The sequence below is a fragment of the Mustelus asterias genome, chromosome 4 (assembly GCF_964213995.1).
Source record: "Mustelus asterias chromosome 4, sMusAst1.hap1.1, whole genome shotgun sequence".
Classification (NCBI taxonomy): Eukaryota; Metazoa; Chordata; class Chondrichthyes; order Carcharhiniformes; family Triakidae; genus Mustelus; species Mustelus asterias.
In genome coordinates, this window is record NC_135804.1 from 63142889 (window position 1) to 63169016 (window position 26128).

Here is a 26128-nt window from a genome sequence, read left to right on the forward strand (position 1 = left end):
TATTTCCAAAACCTTCTCAACCAAAACATTTTTAGAAGCAAAGTCCCTGTACAGGGGCAACTCAAATTCATGACAATTTTCTCGAGATACAAAGTAAATCTCGACTCCCACCTCTCGAAATCCAGTTACTAAGCCAAAGTTCCTCACCAAATGAAAATTGAGGCATTCTGAGTCAGCCCCGCTTCTCGTCTACTCGAGTTCATATAATTGGAATGTGTGCTCCATTTCAAGCTTTTCCATCTCTTTCTCTCTCGCTCATTCATGTCTCATATGCATATCTCTCTCATGTCACTCTCTCTCGTATATCTCTCTTTCTCTGCTTTTTTATCTCTTTCCTCTCTTTATGTATCACTTTTTTCTGTTGCTTTCTTAGTTTTATTTCTTCTTCAGTTCTGGCTCGTTGTACTTGATCATACAACAATTCATTCCTCCTCCTTCGAGCCCCAGGTGCCTAGTCAATTCTTTAAGGATCTCGCCTCTCTTAGCTCCTGATCCTGCATTAATCTCCACGTGCTCTGCTACAACTTGTAAATTAACGTTTGTTAACTATTGCATGGCACTACCAGACTTCACGTTTGAAAAATGCCTGAGTGTTAACAGTAGCCATGTTGACTTTTAACTTTTGCTGCACTCACTGAATGTGAAATCTTGTTTGTTTAAACACTGGAAAGTTCCAGTGATGAAGGCAAAATACTGTGGATTACATGTGGAATATCAGACACCATGGTTGAGAAACTTCTTCACCCAGAAGGTGGTGGGAGTCTGCCCTGGAAGAATCTAAAGGGAGCTTGTATTTGTATCTACCGGTGTGCTGTGCCTTCCAGGGGTGTTTAATGGGAACCGTATAGAGAGAGTTTTACTCTGTATCTAACCTAAGGTGTACCTGTCATAGATGCACAGACATTTACAGCATCAAAGGAGGCCACATCGGCCCATCATATCCATGTCAGTCAACAAAGATCTGACTACGCTAATGGCCTTGGAGGTTACGACAGCTCAAGAGAATATCTAAATATTTCTTAAATGTTATGAGAGTTTCTGAATCAACCACCCTTTTTAGGCAGAGATCCAGACTCCCAGGGCAGGTACAGCATAGTGTTTTTTCTTATTCGTGGGACATGGGTGTCACTCCCTTATTGCCCATTTCAGAGGGCAGTTGAGAGTCAACCACATTGCTGTTGGTCTGAAGTTGCAAGTAGACCAGATCAAGTAAGGACGGTAACTTTCCTTCCCTAAAGGATATTCGTGAACCAGATAGGTTTTTATGACAACCGACAATGGTTTCATGGTTATTAGTAGACTTTTAATTCCAGATTTTTATTGAGTTTTTAATTTTCACCATTTGCCAAGGTGGGGTTTGAATCTGGGTCCCCAGACCATTACCCTGGCTCTCTAGATTGCTAGTCAAGTGACAATATCACTGTGCCACCACTTCCCCAGTAAATTGAAACAGGAAACTTGCTGAAAGCAGTGCAGATGGAGAGTGGTCGTCACACTTCATGATGCAGTCTAAATTGCAGTTGCCTGGCCTCACTACATGTGTATGGAAGACTAACAGCAGGATGAGAACCAGATTGCGGAGGAGGGAGTAGGGGAGTGTGGGCAGCAGGATTATAAATGCAAGGCAAAGAATAAAATTTAAAATGTAATTCCTCCCCTTTCCAGAGTCGAACACATCCCAGGATTTGAACACCAGCAACAACATTGGCGCAAGTGTCACGTGAGTACTTGAAATCATCTCTCTCTTTCAAGTTACAGCTGCTCCTGGAACCCACTGGGTAATAGTGTGCATTGTGCAACATTGAGCTTTGCAGATGTGGAAGTCTGTGGTTTAACCCACAATCTGTACTGATATCAGTCTCCAGTTAAATCCCCAGTCTGCATTGATATCAGTCTCGGCTTTGGTAGAACATAGAACAGTACAGCACAGAACAGGCCCTTCGGCCCACGATGTTGTGCCGAGCTTTATCTGAAACCAAGATCAAGCTATCCCACTCCCTATCATCCTGGTGTGCTCCATGTGCCTATCCAATAACCGCTTAAATGTTCCTAAAGTGTCTGACTCCACTATCACTGCAGGCAGTCCATTCCACACCCCAACCACTCTCTGCGTAAAGAACCTACCTCTGATATCCTTCCTGTATCTCCCACCACGAACCCTATAGTTATGCCCCCTTGTAATAGCTCCATCCACCCGAGGAAATAGGCTTTGAACGTTCACTCTATCTATCCCCTTCATCATTTTATAAACCTCTATTAAGTCTCCCCTCAGCCTCCTCCGCTCCAGAGAGAACAGCCCTAGCTCCCTCAACCTTTCCTCATAAGACCTACCCTCCAAACCAGGCAGCATCCTGGTAAATCTCCTCTGCACTCTTTCCAGCGCTTCCACGTCCTTCTTATAGTGAGGTGACCAGAACTGCACACAATATTCCAAATGTGGTCTCACCAAGGTCCTGTACAGTATAGAACATAGACACTCAACAGTACAGCACAGTACAGGTAGCATAAGACTATAAGACCATCAGACACGGAAGCAGAATTAGGCCACCCGTCCCATCAAGCCTGTCCACCATTCAATCCTGGCTGATATTTTTCTCATCCCCATTCTCTTGCATTTTCCCCACAACCACTGATTCCCTTATTAATCAGGAACCTATCTATCTCTGTCTTGAAGACACTCGATGACCTGGCCTCTACAGCCTTATGCGGCAAAGAGTTCCACAGATTCACCACTCTTTTCTGGAGAAATTCCTCCTTATCTCTGTTTTAAAGGATCGTCCCTTTAGCCTGAGGTTGTGCCCTCTGGTTCTAGATTTCCTACTCGTGGAAACACCCTCTCCACGTTCACTCTATCCAGGCCTCGCAGTATCTGTAAGTTTCAATAAGATCCCCCCCTCATCCTTCCAAACTCCAACAAGTACAGACCCAGAGTCCTCAACCGTTCCTCATATGACAAGCTCTTCATTCCAGGGATCATTCTTGTGAACCTCCTCTGGACTCTTTCCAAGGCCAGCACATCCTTCCTTAGATGTGGGGCCCAAAACTGCTCACAATACTCCAAATGGGGTCTGACCAGAGCCTTATACAGCCTCAGAAGCACATCCTTGCTCTTGTATTCTAGCCCTCTTAACATGAATGCTGACATTGCATTTGTCTTCCTAACTGCTGACTGAACCTGCATGTTAACCTTAAGAGAATCTTAAACAATGACTCCCAAGTCCCTTTGTGTTTCTGATTTCCTAAGCATTTTTCCATTTAGAAAATAGTCTATGCCTCCATTCCTCCTTCCAAAGTGCATAACCTCACACTTTTCCACATTGTATTCCATCTGTCACTTCTTTGCCCACTCTCTTAACCTGTCCAAGTCCTTCTGCAGTCCCCTGCTTCCTCAACACTACCTATCCCTCTACATATCTTTGTATCATCTGCAAACTTAGCAACAGTGCTTTCATTTCCTTTCTCCAAATCATTAATGTATATTGTGAAACGTTGTGGTCCCAGCACCGACCCCTGAGGCTCACCACTAGTCACCAGCTGCCATCCTGAGAAAGACCCCTTTGTCCCCACTCTCTGTCTTCTGCCAGTCAACCAATCCTCTATCCATGCCAGGATCTTACCCTTAACACCATGGGCACTTAACTTATTTAACAGTCTCCTATGCAGCACTTTGTCAAAGGCCTCCTGGAAATCTAAATAAATCACGTCCACTGGCTCTCCTTTATCTAACTTCCTTGTTCCCTCCTCAAAGAACTCTAACAGATTTGTCAGACATGACCTCCCCTTGACAAAGCAGTGCTGACTCATTCCTATTTTATCATGCACTTCAAAGTAGTCTGCGACCTCATCTTTTATAATGGACTCTAAAATCTTGCCAATGACCTAAGTCAGGCTAACTGGCCTATAATTTCCCGTTTGCTGCCTCCCTCCCTTTTTAAACAGCGGTATTACATTCGTTACTTTCCAGTCCTCTGGTACCCTCCCTGTCTCCAGTGATTCCTGAAAGATCATCAACAATGCCTCCACAATTTCCTCAGCTATCTCTTTTAGAACCTGGTGTGTAGTCCATCCGGTCCAATTGATTTTTCCACCTTCAGACCTTTCAGTTTCCCCAGAACCTTCTCCTTACTGATGGCCACTGCACTAATCAGTCTCTGGTTTAACCCCCAGTCTGTATTGGTACTGGTCGCTGGTTCTGGTCACCCTATTATAGAAAGGATATTATTAAACTAGAAAGAGTGCAGGAAAGATTTACTAGGATGCTACCAGGACTTGATGGTTTGAGTTATAAGGAGGGGCTGGATAGACTGGGACTTTTTTCTCTGGAGCATAGGAGGCTGAGGGGTGATCTTATAGAGGTCTATAAAATAATGAGGGGCATAGATCAGCTAGAGAGTCAATATCTTTTCCTGAAGGTAGGGGAGTCTAAAACTAGAGGCCATAGGTTTAAGGTGAGGGGGGAAAGATACAAAAGAGCCCAGGGGGGTAATTTTTTCTCACAGGGCGGTGAGTGTCTGGAACAAGCTGCCAGAGGTAGTAGTAGAGGCAGGTACAATTTTGTCGTTTAAAAAGCATTTAGACAGTTACATGGGTACGATGGGTATAGAGGGATATGGGCCAAATGCGGGCATTGGGATTAGTTTAGGGGTTTAAAATAAAGGGCAGCATGGACAAGTTGGGCCAAAGGGCCTGGTTCCATGCTGTAAACCTCTATGACTCTAATCCCCAGTCTGTATTGATATCAGTCTCTGGTTTAATCCTCAGTCTGTATTAATAATGGTCTCTGGTTTGATGTCTGTTTCTGGTTCAATTCCCAGTTTGTACTGATATCAGTCTCTGCTTTAATCCCCAGTTTGTATTGATATCAATCCTCAGTCTGTCCTGATGTTTCCCTGAATATTGGCGATTGAATGATTCGTCCCTTAAGCCCTGGGTTCCAACTTCTGGTTGCTGGCTGGTACCCTGCCCTATCTAAGTGACTCGGTGAAATTGTGCCCTCCCTGTATGTCCTCCTTCTTTCCAATTGTTGTACATGATGCTGCACCAATTCTTTCCCAGTTCGGGAAAAATGGAGCTCTTTACACTCAGCATATTTGATTTTGAAGAATTATAGAAATTTGCAGCACAGAATGACTCTATTTGATAGATGACCAACCCCTCCTTCTCCCCTCCCGTTCCAGCCCCACATCCCTCTGAACTAGAAGCCTTCCAGTTCCATAGAGCTTCAATCACCTCTGTCTTTGTCCTCCTGGACAAACTCCAACCCTGCTTCTAAGCATGTGGTGCATGTGTGTGAAAAAGTTCATTGACACAATGTCTTAATACCTTGAACTGGCAGTCAGTTCCACATCTCCCAATTCTAACATGGGTGGAGGGGCCTCACCTGTTTCTGGCGGAGATTTATTAATTGCACTTACATTCCCGAGTGTTAAGGATATATTCCAGTGTAAATACTCTGTTTCCATTGACATGGTCATGTCCTCTGCCTGTCAGCCCTAAATCATGGGTCTCATCGCTTTCCCTTTTTGCAGAAATAAAGGAAGTTCAACCCAGTGTCTGCGCAGAAGTTGCAAGTTTGCAATTTGTCCTTTGGTATTCCTCATCAACTTTGCAGGTTCATGCCAGGCTCCAGTAGTGACATTTTAAGTCATCGTCTCATCAGCAAGTGGCATGTTTAGAATTCACCTTGACTGGAAACTAATTCAGCAAAAGTGTGAGGAGTGTCTCCCCCATCTCAGGCCAGTTGAGCATTTCCAGTCTCTGTACTCTGCCGTTGGTACAGAAAGGCTGTGTACTTGGACAGCTCAATCACATTATACTATGTGAGTGAGCCCGTTCCCCACCTGCAAATCTCTTAGCAACACCAATGATAACATTGGCAGTCCCTGGTTGGTGGCCTTGAGTGATTCTGGCATGTTTATCCTAGACTTGCCAAAGGTTTCATGAGATTCCCCAAGTTGGGAGTGGGATGCATATGATGAGTACAGGGTCAGCTGATTTACACTCCACCCTCTGTGGATGAGTGGCTGAAAGAAAGATTTGCATTTGTATCGCATCTCTCAATCTCAGGACACCCCAAAGCACTTTACAGCCAATTAAGTACTTTTGAAGTGTAGTCACTGTCGTAATGTAGAAAGCAAGGCAACCCATTTTCAATAAATTTCCACAAATAGCAATATGATAATGACCAGATAATATGCTTCTCAGTGTTTTTAATCAAAGGATAAAGATTGGTCTGGCCACACAGGAGAACTCCTCTGTTCTTTGAAATGGTACAGTAAGTAGTCTCACAACACCCAGTTAAAGTCCAACAGGTTTATTTGGTAGCACAAGCTTTCGGAGTGTCGCTCCTTCATCAGGTGAGTGAAGTGTTCAGTTCACAAACAGGGCGAAATGGACACAAACTCAATTACAAGATAATGGTTGGAATGCGAGTCTTAACAGGTAATCAAGCCTTTACAGATGCAGACAATGTGAGTGAAGAGAGGGATAATGACAGGTTAAAGAGGTGTGAATTGTCTCCAGCCAGGACGGTTAGTGAGATTTTGCAAACCCAGGCAAGTCATGGGGGTTACAGATAGTGTGACATGAACCCAAGATCCCGGTTGAGGCCGTCCTCATGTGCGGAACTTGGCTATCAGTCCCTGCTCAGCGACTCTGCGTTGTCGTGTGTCGAGAAGGCCGCCTTAGAGAACGCTTACCCGAAGATCAGAGGCCGAATGCCCGTGACCGCTGAAGTGTTCCCCAACTCTTGCCTGGTGATTGTCGAGTGGTATTCATTCATCCATTGTCATAGCGTCTGCATAGTCTCCCCAATGTACCATGCCTCGGGACATCCTTTTCTGCAGCGTATCAGGTAGACAACGTTGGCTGAATTGCAAGTGTATGTACCGTGTACTTGGTGGATGGTGTTCTCACGTGAGATAATGGCATCCGTGTCGATGATCGGCACATCTTGCAGAGGTGGCTATGGCAGGACCTGTGATGTTGTGGTCACTGTTCTCCTGAAGGCTGGGTAGTTTGCTGCGGACAACGGTCTGTTTGAGGTTATGCGGTTGTTTGAAGGCAAGAAGTGGGGGTGTGGGGATGGCCTTGGCGAGATGTTCGTCTTCATCAATGACATGTTGACGGCCTCAACCGGGAACTTGAGTTCATGTCACACTATCTGTAACCCCCACACTTGCCTGGGCTTGCAAAATCTCACTAACTGTCCTGGCTGGAGACAATACACATCTTTTTAACCTGTGCTTAACCCTCTCTCCACTCACATTGTCTGTACCTTTCAGACTTGATTACCTGTAAAGACTCGCATTCCAGCCATTATTTTATTAATTGAGTTTGTGTCTTTATATGCCCTGTTTAAGGGGCAGCGCTCCGAAAGCTAGTGGCTTGTGCTACCAAATAAACCTGTTGGACTTTAACCTGGTGTTGTGAGACTTCTCATGGCATATAGCATGACATGTTAGACTCTCCGTCTGGGAGAACAGAATCTGTTTCAGTCACCATGAGGAAAGAAGAATGCTCAGGGATTTGATTGTGGGTTCAGGCTCCTTTCCTTACTGCTCTAAACTGGAGACCAGTAGATGATCTGCTTTTCACTTTTTGCAACTGTCAGGGACTGGGTGCTGGGATGGGGGTGGGGTGGGGGGGCGGGGGGAATGGTTGTAGGAGTAGAGACTCCTTTTATCCTTTTACTTGCTTCCTTCACTGTCATTGTGCTCAGTGGTATTGTTAGTATTTTGCCTCTTTTGGCAATTTAGTTATCTGTTTTCCTGTTGTAATAGGCTTTTCCTTGTCATATCACTCTTAAACAATTGATTTTAATTTCTCTCTCTCTCACGCACATGCACACGTACGTACACGCACTCTCTGTTCTCCATTCTCTGTTCCCTGTTCTCTTCTCTCTCGCTCTGTCTCTCCCTCACCCAGCGTTTTTTTGTTCTAATGTGTTATCCGTTCTGGGACACTGTGAAACTGAGGGGTTATGCAGGCTCGGAGGCTAGATGCTCATTTTCTCTCAGTCTTTGTAAACTGGACCACTGAAAAGAGAGGATTTCAGGATGTGAAAAACTACTCAAAGGCAGTGAGGAAAGGTATGAGTGAGTTTAATGTATAAACAGCTGTCCCTTCACTGTTAGCAGAAGCTGAGCTAATGTTATCCAGACAGTTTCAACACCAACCTGTGAAAATTGTTAATCCAAATTGGATTAATGTTGTTTAAATGGAGAGAATTTTTTTCTGTATTTTGAGGATTGTTCCAAGGAGGTGAAATTTTAATGGGATGCCGAGTTGACCATTAATCTCACCTAATCCCAGTTTAAGTTTCTGTTTGAAGTCTGGTCTCCTGGCGACAGAGAGTTGACATTGCTCTTGATGTTGCAACTATCACCCTACAGCCAGAAATACAGCAATGCATAACTGTATAGCCTCATAGTGGTCTTTATTTCAGTTATCATCAACTTCAGCAGTGCAATATATACCTGTTCACACTGCATTCCAGTTGACTTCCCAGTTTAAGTGGATCGAAAGACGCTGACTCGCGCTCTGTCTCCTCCCTCCCAAAGACACTGTCTGTTGCTTCGTCAACCCCCACCCTGCCGAAGATGCTGACTCTCACTCCGTCTCCCCCCCTCCCTCACAAAGGCACTGACTCTCGCTCTGTCCTCCTGAAGAGACTGATTCTTGAGACAGTGACAAAGTGACCATTCATCATGTGAATCCAGGTCGTAAGCAGATAGCTGACCTGGTTCCACTCATTTTCCAAAGCTGCTCTGGCTGACATCAAACATGACATCAAACAAAACAGCCTAACAACTGAACAATAGAAGCTGCAACCTTTCCTGTCTGCAGCTCACTGACTAACCTTTGAGTTTGGGTGAGTGTGTATTAGAATCATATTATTGTCAGGTGGTCATGGTCTGATATGATAAAGTTCCTCTTAGTTTGCAGCCAATTTTTAGCCATCCCTTAGCCCCACCCATTTTAAATGTTCATTGATAAAGCTGCTTATTACTTGTGCAGGGTAGACCGTTCTCAGGAGGCCCTTGACTTAGACGGAATCGTGCTGGTGCTTGATCGGCATCTACATGACACAGTAACAGGGATGATGACAAGAATCGCCGTCTTGAAGTGGTTGTATCACCTCTATATCAAAACTCCAAGGAAGGTAAGAACCACAGGTAAAATGTAGTATAGCTCCAGCTGTGACTTGGTCGCCAGTTCTGTGTTAGCGCTGTGAGCCCTATATTGCATTTATGTAACACCTGTAATGTCATCAAATGTCCCAAGGTGCTTTACAAGCGTGTTATCAAACAAAACTTGAGTCACATAAGCATTTATTAGTCATTATATGATCAAAAGCTGGGATTTGAGCATTTTAAAGTGAGGTGGAGACGCAGAGAATTTAAAGCACGCATTCCAGAGCTTAGGAATTTGATTAGGGATTTGATATCTGAATGCACAGCCACCAATGGAGCAATTAAGAGTGGGGACTGCCCAAGAGACCAGAATTGGATTAGTGCAGATATCTTGGAGGTTAGCCATGCTGGAGGAGGTTACAGAGGGTAGGGAGGGGTGAGGCTATGGAGGGATTTGAAGATAAGGGTGGGAACTTTAAAATTAGAGCGTTGCTCAGCAAGCACACAAGTGAGACAGTGGAGTTTTAAATTAGCTTATGTTTATAGAGTGGGGAAGATTGGAATCTGAGCAGGAGTGTATTGGACAGGTCAAGGCTAGAGTTAACAGGAGCATGGGTAAACGTTTCAACAGCAGATGAGGTAAGGCCCCCAACAACCATCTTCCTTTTTGTTCGGTATGTTTGCAGCCCGTTTACCACTTGATTCTCTTGGCTTCAATTTTGTTAAGGCTCTTTTATGCATCACTCAGTCAAAATCATGCCTTGATGTCAAGGGCTGTCTCACACCTCGCCTCTGGTATTCAGCTGTTTTGCCCATGTTTAGGCCAAGGTTGTAATGGGAGCAAGAACTGAGTGACCCTGGTGGAACCCAAACTGAGCATCAGTGAGCAGGTTATTGCTGAGTAAGTACCACTTTTTGGCATTATTGATGACCCCTTCCATCACTTTATTAATGTTCAAGAGTCGACTGCTGGGGCAGTAATTGGCAAATTGGATTTGTTCTGTTTCTTTCGTACCGGCCCTATCTGGGCAATTTTTCACATTGCCGGGTAGATGCCAGTGTCGTAGGTGTATTGGAACAGCTTGGCTAGGGGCGTGATTAGTTCTGGAGCACACGGTTTTATAGCTACGCCCAGGATCTTGTCAGGTCCCATATACAGCCTTTGCCACATCCAGTTGCTCCTACTGTTCCTTGGTATCATGTGAAGTGAATTTAATTGGCTGAAGACTGGCATCTATGATGACCCGTGGGTCATCTACTCTGCACCTCTGACTGAAGATAGTTGCAAATACTTCAGCCTTATCTTTTGCACTGATAAGTTTAGATTGTCTGTCACTAATGATGGAGATAGAATCATAGAATTCTACCTCTAGTGCAGAAGGGAGCCATTTGGCTCATCGAGTCTGCACCAACCACAATCTGACCCAGGCTCTATCCCCATAACGCCATGCTTTTACCCTAGCCAGTCCTCCTGATACTAAGGGGCAATTTAGCATGGCCAACCCACCTAACCCGCATATCTTTGGATTGTGGGAGGAAACCCGAGCACGCGGAGGAAACCACACAGACACGGAGAACGTGCAAACTCCACACAGACAGTGACCCAAGCCAGGAATTGAGCCCGGGTCCCTGATGCTGTCAGGCAGCAGTGCTAACCATGTTTGTGGTTTGTGATGTTTGTGAAACCTCCATCTCCTGTTAATGGTTTAGTTGCCCTTCACTATTTACAATTGAATGTGGCAGAACTGTGGAACTTTGATCTAATTTGTAGGTTGTGGGATCACTTTGTTGATTGCATTCTGCTTCTGCTCTTTACCATGCATGCAGTCTCGTATTGTCGCTTCATCAGGTTGGCAAGTCATTTTAGGTATGCCTGGTGCTGCTTTTGGCATGCCCATCTGCACTCCCCTTGAACCAGTTTTGGTAATGATCGAGAGAAACATGCTGGACCATGATGTTACAGATTGTGGTTGATACAATTCTGCTGCTGATGATGAATGCCCAGTTTGAGCTACTTGATCCCATTTTGCATGGTGGTAGAGCCACACAGCAATGGGTGGGAATGTGGTATTTTCAAATGAAGGCAGAACTTTGTCTCCACAAAGACTTTGCGGTGATTACTCCGACCAATGTTGTCAGGGACAGATGCATCTGTGATAGGTAGATTTGTGAGGACGAGATCAAGAAGGTCTTTCCCTCTTGTTGGCTCCTTGACCACCTGCTGCAGACTCAGTCTGGCAGATATACCCTTCAGCTCAGTCAGTACTGTGCTACTGAGTCACTGAAGGCTCCCATCCAGAGTATGTTCTGTGTACTTACTGTCCTTGATGTTTCCTCCAAGTGGTATTCAACATGGTGGAGTACAGGTTTATCAGCTAAGGTGCAGGGGTTGTGGGGTAGGGAGGTGGCAGAGGAGCAGTTTTTTAATTATTTGATGGGTGGAAGCATCAACTCCAAGAGGGCACAGGTTTAAGATGAGAGGTGGTAAGTTTAGGGGAAACGTGCAGGGAAAGTTTTCCACACAGAAGGTGGGTGGTGGGTGCCTGGAACGCACTGCTAGTGGAGATGGTGGAAGGTGGTAGCTATGTTCATTGTGTACCTTGATAGACATGATGTGGAGATGCCGGCATTGGACTGGGGTGAACACAGTAAGAGTTTTAACAACACCAGGTTAAAGTCCAACAGGTTTATTTGGTAGCAAATACCATAAGCTTTCGGAGCGCTGCTCCTTCGTCAGATGGAGTGGAAATGTGCTCTCAAACAGGGCACAGAGACACAAAATCAAGTTACAGAATACAGCCAGCCAGGTCTTAAAGATACAGACAATGTGGGTGGAGGGAGCATTAAGCACAGGTTAAAGAGATGTGTATTGTCTCCAGACAGGACAGCCTGTCCATTATCAGTCACATTATCAGTAACCCCCACAGCTTGCCTCCTGGACAGGCTGTCCTGTCTGGAGACAATACACATCTCTTTAACCTGTGCTTAATGCTCCCTCCACCCACATTGTCTGTATCTTTAAGACCTGGCTGGTTGTAGGGATTCGCATTCTAATCAGTATTCTGTAACTTGATTTTGTGTCTCTGTGCACTGTTTGAGAGCAGATTTCCACTCCATCTGACGAAGGAGCAGCGCTCCGAAAGCTTATGGTATTTGCTACCAAATAAACCTGTTGGACTTTAACCTGATGTTGTTAAAACTCTTACTATCTTGATAGACACATGAATGGGAGGCAAGCAGAGGGATAGAAACTGTGTATCGGCACAGACTTGGTGGGCCGAAGGACCTGTTCCTGTGCTGTATTGTTCTTTGTTCCTTTGCTCTTTGATGAGAGTGCTGCTGTCAAGGCCATTTGTTGCTCATCCCTTCCTTCCCTTGAAAAGATCAAGTTGGTAATCAGCAGTCTTATTTGCCTCCTCATGAGACTTCATGGACCTAGAGTCATTGTTGAGGATTCCAATATATCAATGTGTTGCCAACTCTGGAAGGTCTATCCTGCTGGTGGGACAGGGCAGACGCACAGATGGTAAGGTGGTATCTAAGACACTATTTGTAAGTTATGATTCTGTGAGTATGATTCTAGTCAGAGTGTTGCTTTACTGGTCTGTGGGACAACTCTCCCAATTTTGGCACAAGTCCCTAGGTGTTAGTTAGGAGGACTTTGCAGGGCCAAGGTTGCTACTGTAATTTCCATTGTTTAGGTTGTAGCTGGATTGTTATTTATTCTTCCCACTTTTCCGTAATGGTTTAATTGTCTACTGCGTGACATGCTAGGCCATTTCAGAAGGCATTTAAGAGTAACTACATTGCTGTGGATCTGGAACCGCTTTTTAGGACGGATCCAGATGAAGACAGCAGTTCTCCTTTCCGATATAATATTCGTGAACCAGATGGGTTTTATGATAATCGAGTAGTTTCATGGTCATGGAGTTTAGATTTATTAATTGAAATTGGAATTCCTGATCTCAGGATTATGAACCCAGGGACCTTCTCGCTGCAGTGGAGGGGGAGGAGGGATGTGTTGGGATTAGTTCAGTTTGTAAATAATATTGGCTGGGTCAATGTCTCTAAAGATGGAAAAATACTCACTGGAGGAGCAGGGTCCACAAATGTATCCAAAATATACTTGACCTCATCCTCACCAACCTGCCTGCTGCAGATGCATCTGTCCATGACAATATCAGTAGGGGTGACCACTACACATTCCTTGTGGAGACAAAGTCTCGTCTTCACATTGAGGATGCCCTCCATTGTGTTGTGTGGTACTACCACTGTGCTTAATTGAATAGACTTCAAATTAATCTAGTAGCTCAAGACTGGGCGTCCATGAGGCACAGTGGGCCATCAGCAGAATTGTACTCCACCACAATCTATAACCTCAAGGCCTGGTATATTCCCCATTCTACCATTACCACCAAGCCAGGGGATCATCCCTAGTTTGATGAAGAGTGCAGGAGGACATAGCAGGAGCAGCACTAGGCATACCTAAAAATGAGGTGCTCAACCTGGTGAAGCTACAACACAGGACTACTTTGGTGCCAAACAACATAAGCAGCAAGTAATAGACAGAGCTAAGCGATCCCACAACTAACAGATCCAATCTAAGCTCTGCAGTCTGCCACATTTAGCTGTGAATGGTGGTGGGCAATTAAATCACTCATTGGAGGAGGAGGAAGCTTCACAAATATCCCCATCCTCAATGATGGAGGAGCCCAGCACATCAGTGCAAACGATAAGGCTGAAGCATTTGCAGCAATCTTCAGCCAGCAATGCCAAGTGGAGGATCTATCTGAGCCTCCTCCAGAGATCCCCAGTATCACAGATGTCAGTCTTCAGGCAATTTGATTCATTCCACATGATATCAAGAAATGGTTGAAGTCACTGGGTATTGCAAAGGATATGGACCCTGACAATATTCTGGCAATAGCACTGAAGACTTGTGCTCCAGAACTTGCTGTGCCCCTAGCCAAACTCATCCAGTTCAGCTACAACACTGGCACCTACCTGGCAATGTGGAAAATTGTCCAGGTATGCCCTGTACACAAGAAACAGCACATATCTAACCCAGCCAATTACCGCCCCGTCAGTCTACTCTCGACCATCAGGAAAGTGATGAAAGGGATCATCAACAACCCTATTAAGCGGCACTTATTCAGCAATAACCTGCTCACTGACACTCGGGTTGCGCCAGGGTCACTCAACTCCTGACCTCATTGCAGCCTTGGACAAACATGGACAAAAGAGCTAACAACAGACGTGCAGTGGGAGTGACTGCCCTCGATATCAAGGAAGCATTTGACCGAAACAAAAGCAAAAGAGGGCGGCACGGTAGCACAGTGGTTAGCACTGCTGCTTCACAGCTCCAGGGTCCCGGGTTCGATTCCCGGCTCGGGTCACTGTCTGTGTGGAGTTTGCACATTCTCCTCGTGTCTGCGTGGGTTTCTTCCGGGTGCTCCGGTTTCCTCCCACAGTCCAAAGATGTGCGGGTTAGGTTGATTGGCCAGGTTAAAATTGCCCCTGAGATGCGTAGGTTAGAGGGATTAGCGGGTAAAATATGTGGGGGTAGGGCCTGGGTGAGATTGTGGTCGGTGCAGACTCGATGGGCCGAATGGCCTCCTTCTGCACTGTAGGGTTTCTATGATTTCTATGATTTCTAAAATACTGCGAATGCCGGAATCTGAAACAAAAACAGAAAATCCTGGGAAATCTCAGCGGCTCTGATGGCACCTGTGGAGAGAAAATAGAGCCAACGTTTCGCGTTTGGTTGATCCTTTGTCAGAGCTTGGTCCCATCTGTGCCTGTCTTTTTATGGAGTATGTGGAACATTCCTTGTTTAAGTCCAGCTCTGGCCCCCTCCCATGACTCTCATTGGTACATCGACTATTTCGGTGCCACTTCATGCTTTCATCTGGACCTGGAAAAATTTATCAACTTCACTTCTCTTCCTTTCCTTGACCTTTCTCTCCATTTCTGGTGATAGGCTGTCCAATAGTATCCATTACAAGCCACCGACTCCCACAGCTACCTTGACAACAGCTCTTTACACCCCACATTCTGTAAGGACTCCATCCCATTCTCTCAGTTCCTCTGCCACCTATGTTCTGATGTAGCCACTTTCCATAATGGCACTGCCGATATGTCTTCCTTCTTCCTTAATCGTGGTTTTCCACCCACTGTGGCTGACAGGCTCTCAACCGTGTCCGACCCATCTCCTGCACCACTGCTTTCACCCCTCTCCCCTCCCTCCCAGAACCAGGATAGGGTCCCCCTTGTCCTCACTTTATATCCTACCAGCCTCTGCATTCAAAGGATCATCCTCCGCCACTTCTGTCAATTCCAGCATGATGTCAAACACCTCTTCCCCTTCCTCCCCCTGTTAGCATTCCACAGGGACAGTTCCCTCCGGGACACCCTCGTCCATTCTTCCATCACATCCAACACCTCGCCTACTGCCAATGGCACCTTCCCATGCAATCGGAAAAGGGGCAACACCTGCCCCTTTACCTCCTCCTTGCTCACCATCCCAGGACTCAAACACACTTTTCGGATGAAACAGCATTACACATGCACCTCCTTCAATCTGGCCTATTGTATTTGCTGCTTCCAATGCAGTCTACACTGTATTGCAGAGACCAAACACAGACTGGGTGACCACTTTGCTGAACACCTTCAGTCCGTCCTCAAGCAGGACCCAGACCTTCCTGTCATTTGCCACTTCCACACACCACCCTGTTCTCCTGTCCACATGTCCGTCCTTGGCCTTTTGCAATGTTCCAGTGAAGCCCAACGAAAACTGGAGGAACAGCAACACATCTTCCGATTGAACACTTTACAACCTTCCGGACTGAACATCGAGTTCAACAACTTCAGAGCATGAATTTTCTCCTTCACCTTCACCCCATTTCCATTTATTTTATTTCATTTCTTTTTATCTTATTAACCCATTTTCATTACTTTATATTATTATATGTTATGTATTTTAACTTATTCTATTGTTTCCTTTGTCCACTGCTAAATCTCACTTTCATCTTGGTTTCCCTGCCCACCTCACTAGGGCCATCTGCCACGTTCCTCAGATTGCCCTTTGACACTTGACACCTTTGTTCTGCCACTTACACTTCCAATCTCTTAATGGGCGCTATTAGCATCGTTCTCAGCTTTTATGACCACCATTTACATTCCCTTTGTCCTTTTGTCTATGACATCTTGGTCAAGTACACCCCCTTCCTCCCCACCCTGCAACCCCTCAGCCATACAGTATAAATCTTGTCCTATTTTCTTTGTCTTCAGCTCTGACGAAGGACCATCCAGACTCGAAATGTTGGCTCTATTCTCTCTCTTCACAGATGCTGTCAGACCTGCTGAGATTTTCCAGCATTTTCTGTTTTTGTTTCATATTTTACCCAAGTATGGCATCAAGGCACCCTAGCAAAACTGGAGTCAATGGGAATCAGGACTCCACATAACTGGAACAAAGGAAGATGGTTTTGGCCGTTGGAGGTCAATCATCTCATTTCTAGGATATCACTGCAGGAGTTCCTCAGGGTAGTGTCCTAGGCCAAACCATCTTCATGAGATCAGAAGTAGGGATGATTCGTGGATGACTGAACCATATTCAGCATCGCTTTTGACACCTCAGTTACTGAATCAGTCCATGTCCAAATGCAGCAAGACCTGGGGTGACAAGTGGTAAAGAACATTTGCGCTACACAAGTGCTAGGCAATGACCATCTCGAACAAGAGAGAATCTAACCATCACCCCTTGACGTTCAATAACTTTACTGTTGCTGAATCCTCCACCATCAGCATCTTGAGCGTTGCCATTGGTCAGAAACTGAATTGGATTAGTCATATAAATACAATGGCTACCAGAGCAAGTCTAAGGCTAGGAATCCTGCAGCGAGTAATTCACCTCCTGACTCCCCAAAGCCTGTCCACCATCTACAAGGTACAAGTCAGGGCTACTTTCCACTTGCCTGAATGAATTATATCCACTTCAGATCAGCCATGATCTTATTGAATGGCGGGGCAGGCTCGAGGGGCTAGATGGCCTACTCCTGCCCCTATTTCCTATTTCTTATGTTCTTAATGCAGCTCCAACAACACCCGACCCCATTCAGGACAAAGCAGCCACTTGATTGCTACACCTGCCACAAAACATTCAATCCCTTCACCACTGATGAACAATGGCGGCCGTGTGTACCATCCACAAGATGCACTGCAGGAATTTGCCTTGGTTCCTAAGGTAGCACTTTCCAAACCCATCGCCACTACCATCTAACAGCACAAGGGCAGCAGATACCTGGGAACAGATTCCCCTCTAAGTCATTCATCATCCCGACTTGAAATATATCACCACTCCTTCACTGTTGCTGGGTCAATATGCAGGAACCCTCTCCCTAGCAGCATTGTAGGTGTACCAACACCACATGGACTGCAGCAATTCAAGAAGGCAGCCTAAAAAGTAATAAACTTTCTTTTAAATGCTGTTTGTGTGCACTAGGTTGAGGCTGGAGTGCATATGGGTAATTGGAGCTGTGGTGTCAAAGGTAAGGGAGACAACAGTAGGTTGAGGACTAGCCTTGGGTAAGATTTTGCTTCAGTGACAGAATTGTTGGAGGTTTACAGCACAGAAAGAGACCATTTAGCCCATTGAGTCATTGCTAACTTTCCGCGAGTGCAATCTAGCTCGTCTCCCTCCCTTGCTCGTTCCCTGTAGAGTTCAGCCTCCCTCCAGTGATCCTATGTGAAAAGTAAACTTATTTGATGGATTGGGCACAAAATTGGGCTGTGCTGTAATGCATCTTGAAATGGAATAGTAACCTCCTGACTCTCACTTGTGCTACAAGAATGACATGCGGAAGTGCTACTTGTGCAGGTAACTGAGAAGATCAGGAGGGCTGAACAATTAATCCTGTCTGATCTCGAGCCAGATTGTGGCAGTGGCTTCAGAGAATTAAGTTGCATGTTGGCAGAAAGGCAAGTGATGAGTGTAATGCTTTCACTGAATCGTGAGCAACTGGCAGTGATCCTTAAAAAAAGCCGATGATTAATTCTGGAAAATGGCATCGCATGCGAAACGAGCCTGTGACAGTAGATACCAATACAAATCACTCTTCCTGAATTAATCTCCGCCAGCCTGTCAGAAGACAAGCTAAGTAGTGACATCGTTATAGCAATGCTGTGATGTAGCTTTCAGGAGCATGGTTGAGGAATAACAGACTCCTTCTCTGAAGCCCTTGTCCCTTTAAATTGAAGAGGGGCCATTAGTTGAGAAGGTAGGAGAGAGTGGGGGAAGAAAAACAGTTTAGACTAAATTGAAGTTATAACCGTTCCATCTTGGCTCTTGAACTCTACAGCACAGAAATTATTGAGTGTTAAAAGGTCCCTGCAATTACTCTGCCCACTCAGGTTGGTGTCAGATATGTGAAGGTGCATCATGTGCACGTCCTCAAACACTTGTACAGAGGAGACGATTATACCACAGTGATTCAGGACCTTACTGTGGTGTTAGATCAGATCTCAGTGACTGCTCTCAATTTCTGTTTAACTGGTTGACTGCTACATGCAAAGGCACATTCCCTCTCCAAACTGTCCTTTCACACTCTCTTCCTGCCAGTGGGGTAGTGGGAAGCTTTGTGATGCAGGAGCTCTAAGAAAATGTGTTGGCCATATCATTTCTAAGTCTTCTGTTACATTGTTTTCCTATTTATTAATCACTTGCATCCCCAAACATCAGTAAAACTCTGCTTTTTAAGTGAAAAATGAGAGTGAGGTAGACATTTTATTTCAAACCATTTGGTATTTCGAATTATTAGCTTTTAACTTGGCTAGAAATTCATTGTGCAGCAGTTTAATTATTTTAATTCAAGTCCCACACCATCATGGTTGATGCTTAACTGCCCTCAAAAGGACAAGTAAGTCAAATATTACATAGCAGCTAGAGGTGGGCAGTAAATGGCAGTCTTGCCAGAGCAAATAATACATTTTCCAACATACAGTTTCTTATATGCACGTGATTCTAAGGTGTTATGGTTTTGTCTATATTTCTACTGTACTGACTGTACATGACCTAGTTTGTTTATTTGAATATGCTGTAAAGCAGGACTCTGTGCTGTTACATGCAAGAGGGGATTTAATTTGAACAGCATTCGTTTCACTTCTCGCCACCCGTCCTTAAATAGAGGTATTTTTGATTTGCTTCTCCCTTTTATAAGCGATGGCATGTAACCACTTAGTTTTGGTGTGACCTAATTTCTATCAGAAACCACACAGCAAACTCGGCAGAGGGTGAATTCAAAGGGTTAACCTATTTTCACACACTTAAATTGCGGGAGGGTCACAACGTTGTGTCCATCATGTTGATGCAGTGAAAGAGGGATCGCGAAGGGAATGATTTGCAGTATAGAGACCGCAGATAAAAGGCATATTGTTTCATGTGGGTTTCAGAGTCCAAAATCAAAGTCCAATAATTATTCCTTTACTGAGGTCGGGGAGCTGAAAACCGAAGTTGGATAATTCACTTTTCTGATGGTGTTGATTTCACGTGATGAGAAAGGCAGGTAGAGATGAATCAGTCTTGCAGCTGATGATACAGACTTCCCAGTAGGAGCAGTGTAGATGGGGCCAGGTATCCAACCTCAGCAGAGTTCCTTCTCTGTGTGGCTGATTGTAGGATGGTAAGCAGCAATCTGACTTTGCAGTTCCACAAAGCAATATTACTTGTTCCACCAGCTGGAGGTCCATGTCATGTAGCTCCCACCACTTCACACTGTCTTTGATAAAGGATGTGAATCCCTTGTCTTGGGCTCCTGAGATTGTTGAACGTTTCATCCATTAAGAATTGAAAAGGAGGTTGTGGGGTCCTTCGCCTTAGCAAATGAACCAACTCAATGGCTGGACTTGCAGATAGTGAGGAACATTGTCAGAGGCTACAGAAGGATATAGATAGGCTGGAAATTTGGGCAAAGAAATGGCAGATGGAGTTCAATCCAGATAAATGCAAAGTGATGCATTTTGGTAGAACGAACGTAGGGGGGAGCTGTACGATAAATGGCAGAACCATAAAGGGTGTAGATACGCAGAGGGACCTGGGTGTGCAAGTCCACAGATCCTTGAAGGTGACGTCACAGGTGGAGAAGGTAGTGAAGAAGGCATATGGCATACTTGCCTTTATAGGATAGGGCATAGAGTATAAAAGTTGGGGTCTGATGTTGCAGTTGTATAGAACGTTGGTTCGGCCGCATTTGGAATACTGCGCCCAGTTCTGGTCGCCACACTACCAGAAGGACGTGGAGGCTTTAGAGAGAGTGCAGAGGAGGTTTACCAGGATGTTGCCTGGTATGGAAGGGCTTAGTTATGAGGAGAGATTGGGTAAAGTGGGGTTGTTCTCACTGGAAAGACGGAGGATGAGGGGTGACCTAATAGAGGTGTATAAAATGATGAAAGGCATAGATAGGGTGAACGGTGGGAAGCTTCTTCCCAGGTCGGTGGTGATGTTCACGAGGGGTCATAGGTTCAAAGTGAGGGGGGGGAGGTTTAACACGGATATCAGAAGGACGTATTTTACACAGAGGGTGGTGGGGGCCTGGAATGCGCTGCCGGGCAAGGTGGTGGAGGCGGACACACTGGGAACGTTTAAGAGTTATCAAGATAGCCACATGAACGGAATGGGAATGGAGGGATACAAAAGAGTGGTCTAGTTTGGACCAGGGAGCGGCGCGGGCTTGGAGGGCCGAAGGGCCTGTTCCTGTGCTGTATTGTTCTTTGTTCATGGTCAGTTTGGGTTATGAAATGCAGATGGCCTTTGTATAGCTCTCTTTGAATTTGGCCTTTGCAGCCAAGAGGGGGTCATTAGTGTCTCTTCAGAGATAATGGAATGCAAGTTTCTCTGATACTGTCAGGTAGCTCCTATTGTTTGAGAGTCACAGAGAGATATAGATTGAGCCAATTTAGGCTGTGTCCAGTTTTAAATTTTTAAAGATGATGAGCATATCACTATATATTTTATTAGGAGAACATATAGGGTGAAGTCTTAGTCCCTTTCTGATTAGGGTTAGGCTGGAGCAGAGGCAAGTTAAATCTCAGTGTGCCACAGATAATGGGAAGTGTTAATTCGGATCAGCAGCATGTTTCATATTTTAGTTTAGCTCTGCCCTGGAGTACGATCTCCGCTTTCCCTCCATGTCTCACTTTCTCATGTGAATCTTGTCACTCAAATGCAATACACCTGCATCTCCAGCACTTGGATTGGTGGCTATTGGGAAGAGTGGGAATTTTGACCCATTTTCTTCCTCCTCCCACTCCCTCACCCAGCAGCACTAAGGCCCAGTCAGAGCCTCCATTACAGCGTCAGCTGAAATTAGCTGACTCGGCCTGGGCTGGGGATCAAGTCTGAAATCATTCTGATCTGAGATGATTAGTCACAAATGTACTGGCTGCGATATTGGGCAGTTGTATTTAATGATTTAAATACTGCCTATTGACACGCATCCTTTACAAAGATAGGTTTTTCATGAGCTGCAGTATTGATCTCTAGAAAGCTTTATTGTTCTGCAATCAATGAGTTTTAGTTGAAGAGGGTAATTGATTACCTGTCTTTCTCAAACTGATTCGAGGGTTTCTAGGGCAGCATCAATCAGAATCTGTGATGGATCCACTGACGGGTTGAGTCCATATAGAAAGTGTTAAGAGGGGTCAATAGGAAACCCAGGACAGACATTCCCAGTGCAACAGAAGGAGAGGCAAACAGAAGATGCTGGGATTGCACAGTTGACCCATGGGGTTGAGATAAAGAGGATAAACTGTGACGGGTGGGGAGTTTTAGATGGTTGCTGTAATTTGAGCATTCTCAGTGACACAGATAGATATTTGTGTTTGGATTTGATGGTTGTCAAGCTTTTACCCCTGGCTACCAGGTCACCTCAGCTGAGAGTCACACACAGGAGGCTGAATTATATTAAAATGTAATTTCTTAAGTGATTCTAAAATCAATCAAGGTGACTTCTGTTAAATGGAATAAATCTATCACCTCTTCATTCATTATCTTCTCCCCCTCCTGATGGTGCTTCCTTGGATTGGAGATCAGTTCCCACAAGTCTCTCTAAACTTCTCATCCCAAGATCCATTGGGTTCAGATATTTACATGGTGCGCTTTCAGAACTGTTAATTTATTCCTGTGCAAACTCGCATTCTGGCTGCTGGCAGACTGTTACATGCATGGAACATCCCAGATGCACCTGATATTGACCCAGTGCATGTACAGACACACATTCTTCTCGTGAATGGGAACTCAGACTGGTTCTGAGCCATTTTTAACCCAAGGGCACCAATGCCATTTGTATTGGTAATGTAGTGAAATGTTCACTGGTGTAGACACTGAAATGTGTTAGGGACCAGATCAGAAACTCCAGGATGTATTTTGAAGTTAGCCTAGACCCTAACTTTTACATTTGATTTTGGCATCTGGGTGAGCATCATGTGTTTCACCACAGATATGATTCAAGCGACCCACCCAGGAAGCTTTTATCAAAACAAACTTTATTTAAGAACACAGTTAGAATATAGCAAGAAGAATTAGCATAACTGTTGCCATTTATAATACTTAAACATGACAAAGTATAATTCTTAACTATCTCTATTATTCCAGTTTAGCAGTATCCCCATAGAAATAAATCCCTTCTTTAGAACTCAGTTAACATAGAAACCAAAGATGCTTACGTGAGTATGGGATTTCTGGCTTTCTAGTACCTCTGGAGAGTGATCCAGACAGATACTTGTTTTCTAATTATAATGCAGCAATCTCCAGACCTCAGAACAAGAAATACAGAGAAAGTGACCTCTCTCTAAAGATCCAAAAAGCAGATTGCCTTGAGTTCTCTGTGAAAGCCTAGCTGTATCCAGTTGTATGACCTTGCCTTTCAATCAACCGAATCAAGCCCTACTAAAAACACAAAACAACAGAACCTGCATTAGTTCAGATTAAAATAAACATGGCAGCAATTAAGGTCAATTATGTTGCTACAGTAACAATACAGTACTGCTGGATCCAGATAAAACAGCTGAGTGCATAGAGCAGATCCTGCACAAGAAACATTTCTTAAAGACACAGTATTGTCACAGCTGAAACCTTTCTATGTAAGATCGGACACATCCCCTGTTCTCAACCTCATGATGTGGAGATGCTGGCGTTGGACTGGGGTAAACACAGTAAGAGTTTTAACAACACCAGGTTTATTTGGTAGCAAATGCCATTAGCTTTCGGAGCGCTGCTCCTTCGTCAGATGGAGTGGAAATCTGCTCTCAAACATGTTTGAGAGCAGATTTCCACTCCATCTGACGAAGGAGCAGCGCTCCGAAAGCTAATGGCATTTGCTACCAAATAAACCTGTTGGACTTTAACCTGGTGTTGTTAAAACTCTTACTGTTTCAACCTCTTCCACAGGGCCCTTCCTAAAAGGCTGCAAATGCTTTCAAACCCTTAATTTGGTAATTGAGCGAATGTTCATTGGCTGCTGAAGAAGGCAAGCACAACAAAATATCTCCAACTTCCCCATTATGGAATCATAGAATCCTACAGCGCAGAAGGAGCCATTCAGCCCATCAAGTCTGCACCGAACAAAATCCCATCCAGGCCCTATCCCCATAACTCCATGCATTTACCCTAGCTGGTTCCCTGGAGACTATGGGGCAATTTAGCATGGCCAATCCACCTAACCTGCACATCTTTGGACTGGGGACGAAACCGGAGTACCCGGAGGAAACCCACGCAAACACGGGGAGAGCATGCAAACCCCACACAGTGACCCAAGCTGGGAATTGAACCCGGGTCCCTGGCACTGAGGCAGCAGTGCTAACCACTGTGCCACCATGTCCCCCCATAGCCAAATGTTAAACATCCAAGAGCCAACCCAGGCACAAACCTCCCATCATTTGGCGTATGTTTTGCAGTCTCACTTGGGTGAATAAGGTGGCTGGTGTCGGGAGTGGGAGTGTGATGTTGGGAACTTGGGCAAAGTGGCAGAAGTGTTGTGCTCCTGCCTGATTGGTTCAACACTTAGCGCATTCCAGTGCTAAATAAAATAGGCAGAAGGAAGTGGAAAAATATTCAAATCCAAGCTCTAACACCTTTAGCTCAAATTCAAACTCGATTGACATGCAAAAGTTTTTCACACAGCATATAGGGGCGGCACAGTGGTTAGCACTGCTGCCTCACAGCAGGCACCCGGGTTCGATTCCGGCCTCGGGTCACTGTCTGTGTGGAGATTGCACATTCTTCCCATGTCTGCGTGGGTTACCTCTGAGTACTCCAGTTTCCTCCCACACTCCAAAGATATGCAGGTTAGGTGAATGGCCATGCTAAATTGACCCTTAGTGTCAGGCAGATTATCAGGGCAAATAGGTGGATTATCAGGGTAAATACATGGGTTTATGGAGATAGAGCCTGGGTGGGATTGTGCAGGCTTGTTGGGTCGAATGGTCTCCTCCTGCATCATAGGGATTCTATGGTATTGTTCAGAACTGGAATGTCCTCAAAGAAAATGCGAGCAGCAGAATCCATTATGAATTTCCGAGGGGGAAGGAGATAAATATTGACAAGAATTTAAAGGAAGAAAAAAGTGTTTATTTCTATAATGACTCTCATGACCTCCAGACATACCACATCGCTTTACAGCCAAATTATGTTTTTGAAGTGTTATCACAGTTGTAGTGTTGGCAAAACTGCAACTAACTGTACACAAGAGCAATGAAGTAATGGCCATATAATCTGGTTTGGGTAATGTTGGTTCAGTCCCAGATTGCTGCTTGGTGTGCCATCCTCTGGAGAGGGTCTCAAACTCATAACTTTCTGACTCTGAGGCGGGTGTGCTACCTCTGACCTGGGGAAAGGGCAGAGGAATAGGGTGAAGGGAAGCGCTCCAAGCAGACACATCATTCTCTGCAGTAAACTTCCACAATTCTCATTGAATTGATTTTTTTCACCCAATGTTTTATTGCTGCTAATGGTGCTTCCTCAAACAGATGGTCTTTATACCCCATCATTTAATCTGATTTGCGTGCAGCAATGTGCCCCCGATGTGGGCCTCTTGCAGGTTCCACTATTACAGAGATGTTAAAACTGCTCAGTCTTCTGATCCCAGTGAGCCAGAGCTGCCATAAAACACCCCCTTGCTCCCATAACTGGCAGAACAATTTGTGACTGAACAGTGCAGTTTGAGGAAATTAAGTTTCTAAAAATAAAGCCAAATTAAGCCACATCTATAAACGCATTTTCTTTGGATTTAACTCCCAAATGGATTGTACATGAGACATTAATTTGTTCTTTATTTGCTGTTACTCTCCACCCTACTTTCTAAATAACCAAAACAGACGACAGAATCAATTGTAGCTTTTTTAACTTCTCTTGAATTTCCTTCATCCTGCCCATGTTTTCCAACAGAATGTTATGCTGAACTTTATAAGACACTGGTTAAGCCTCAGCAGGAATATACTGTGTAGTTCTAGATACCAAGGCCTTAGAAAGGGCGCAGAGAATATTTACTCAAATTGTACAAGGGGTGGGAAATTTCAGTTTTGTGTAGAGACTGGGGAAGCTGGGATCATTCCCCTTGGACAGAGAAGGTTAAGTGGCGAATTTTGATTTAACTGTGAAAAATCGTGATGGCTAGAACAAACAGAGTTGTTATCTCTGGTTTGTTACCCGTGCCACGTGATAGTGAAGAGAGGAATAGGGAGAGAGAGAGAGCAATTAAACATGAGGCTACAGGGATGGTGCAGGAGGGAGGGATTCAGATACCTGGACAATTGGGGCTCATTCTGGGGTAGGTGGGACCTCTACAAACGGGATGGTCTACACCTGAACCAGAGGGGTACCACTATCCTGGGGGGGAAATTTGCTAATGCTCTTCGGGAGGGTTTAAACTAATTCAGCAGGGGGATGGGAACCTGAATTGTAGATCCAGTGTACAGGAGGTTGAGAGTAGTGAGGTCATGGA

At 44.9% G+C, this 26128-nt stretch overlaps 1 protein-coding gene across 2 annotated transcripts in view; it reads left to right on the forward strand.

Annotated features, from left to right (window-relative positions):
• Nucleotides 1-26128, forward strand: part of vac14 (vac14 homolog (S. cerevisiae)) — a 163318-nt gene that overhangs the window by 54965 nt on the left and 82225 nt on the right. For both annotated transcript variants that reach the window (XM_078211141.1, XM_078211140.1), the window contains exons 11-12: nucleotides 1666-1720; nucleotides 9019-9163. In XM_078211141.1, the coding sequence (XP_078067267.1) occupies nucleotides 1666-1720; nucleotides 9019-9163 (200 nt within the window). The remainder of the gene's footprint in view (nucleotides 1-1665; nucleotides 1721-9018; nucleotides 9164-26128) is intronic.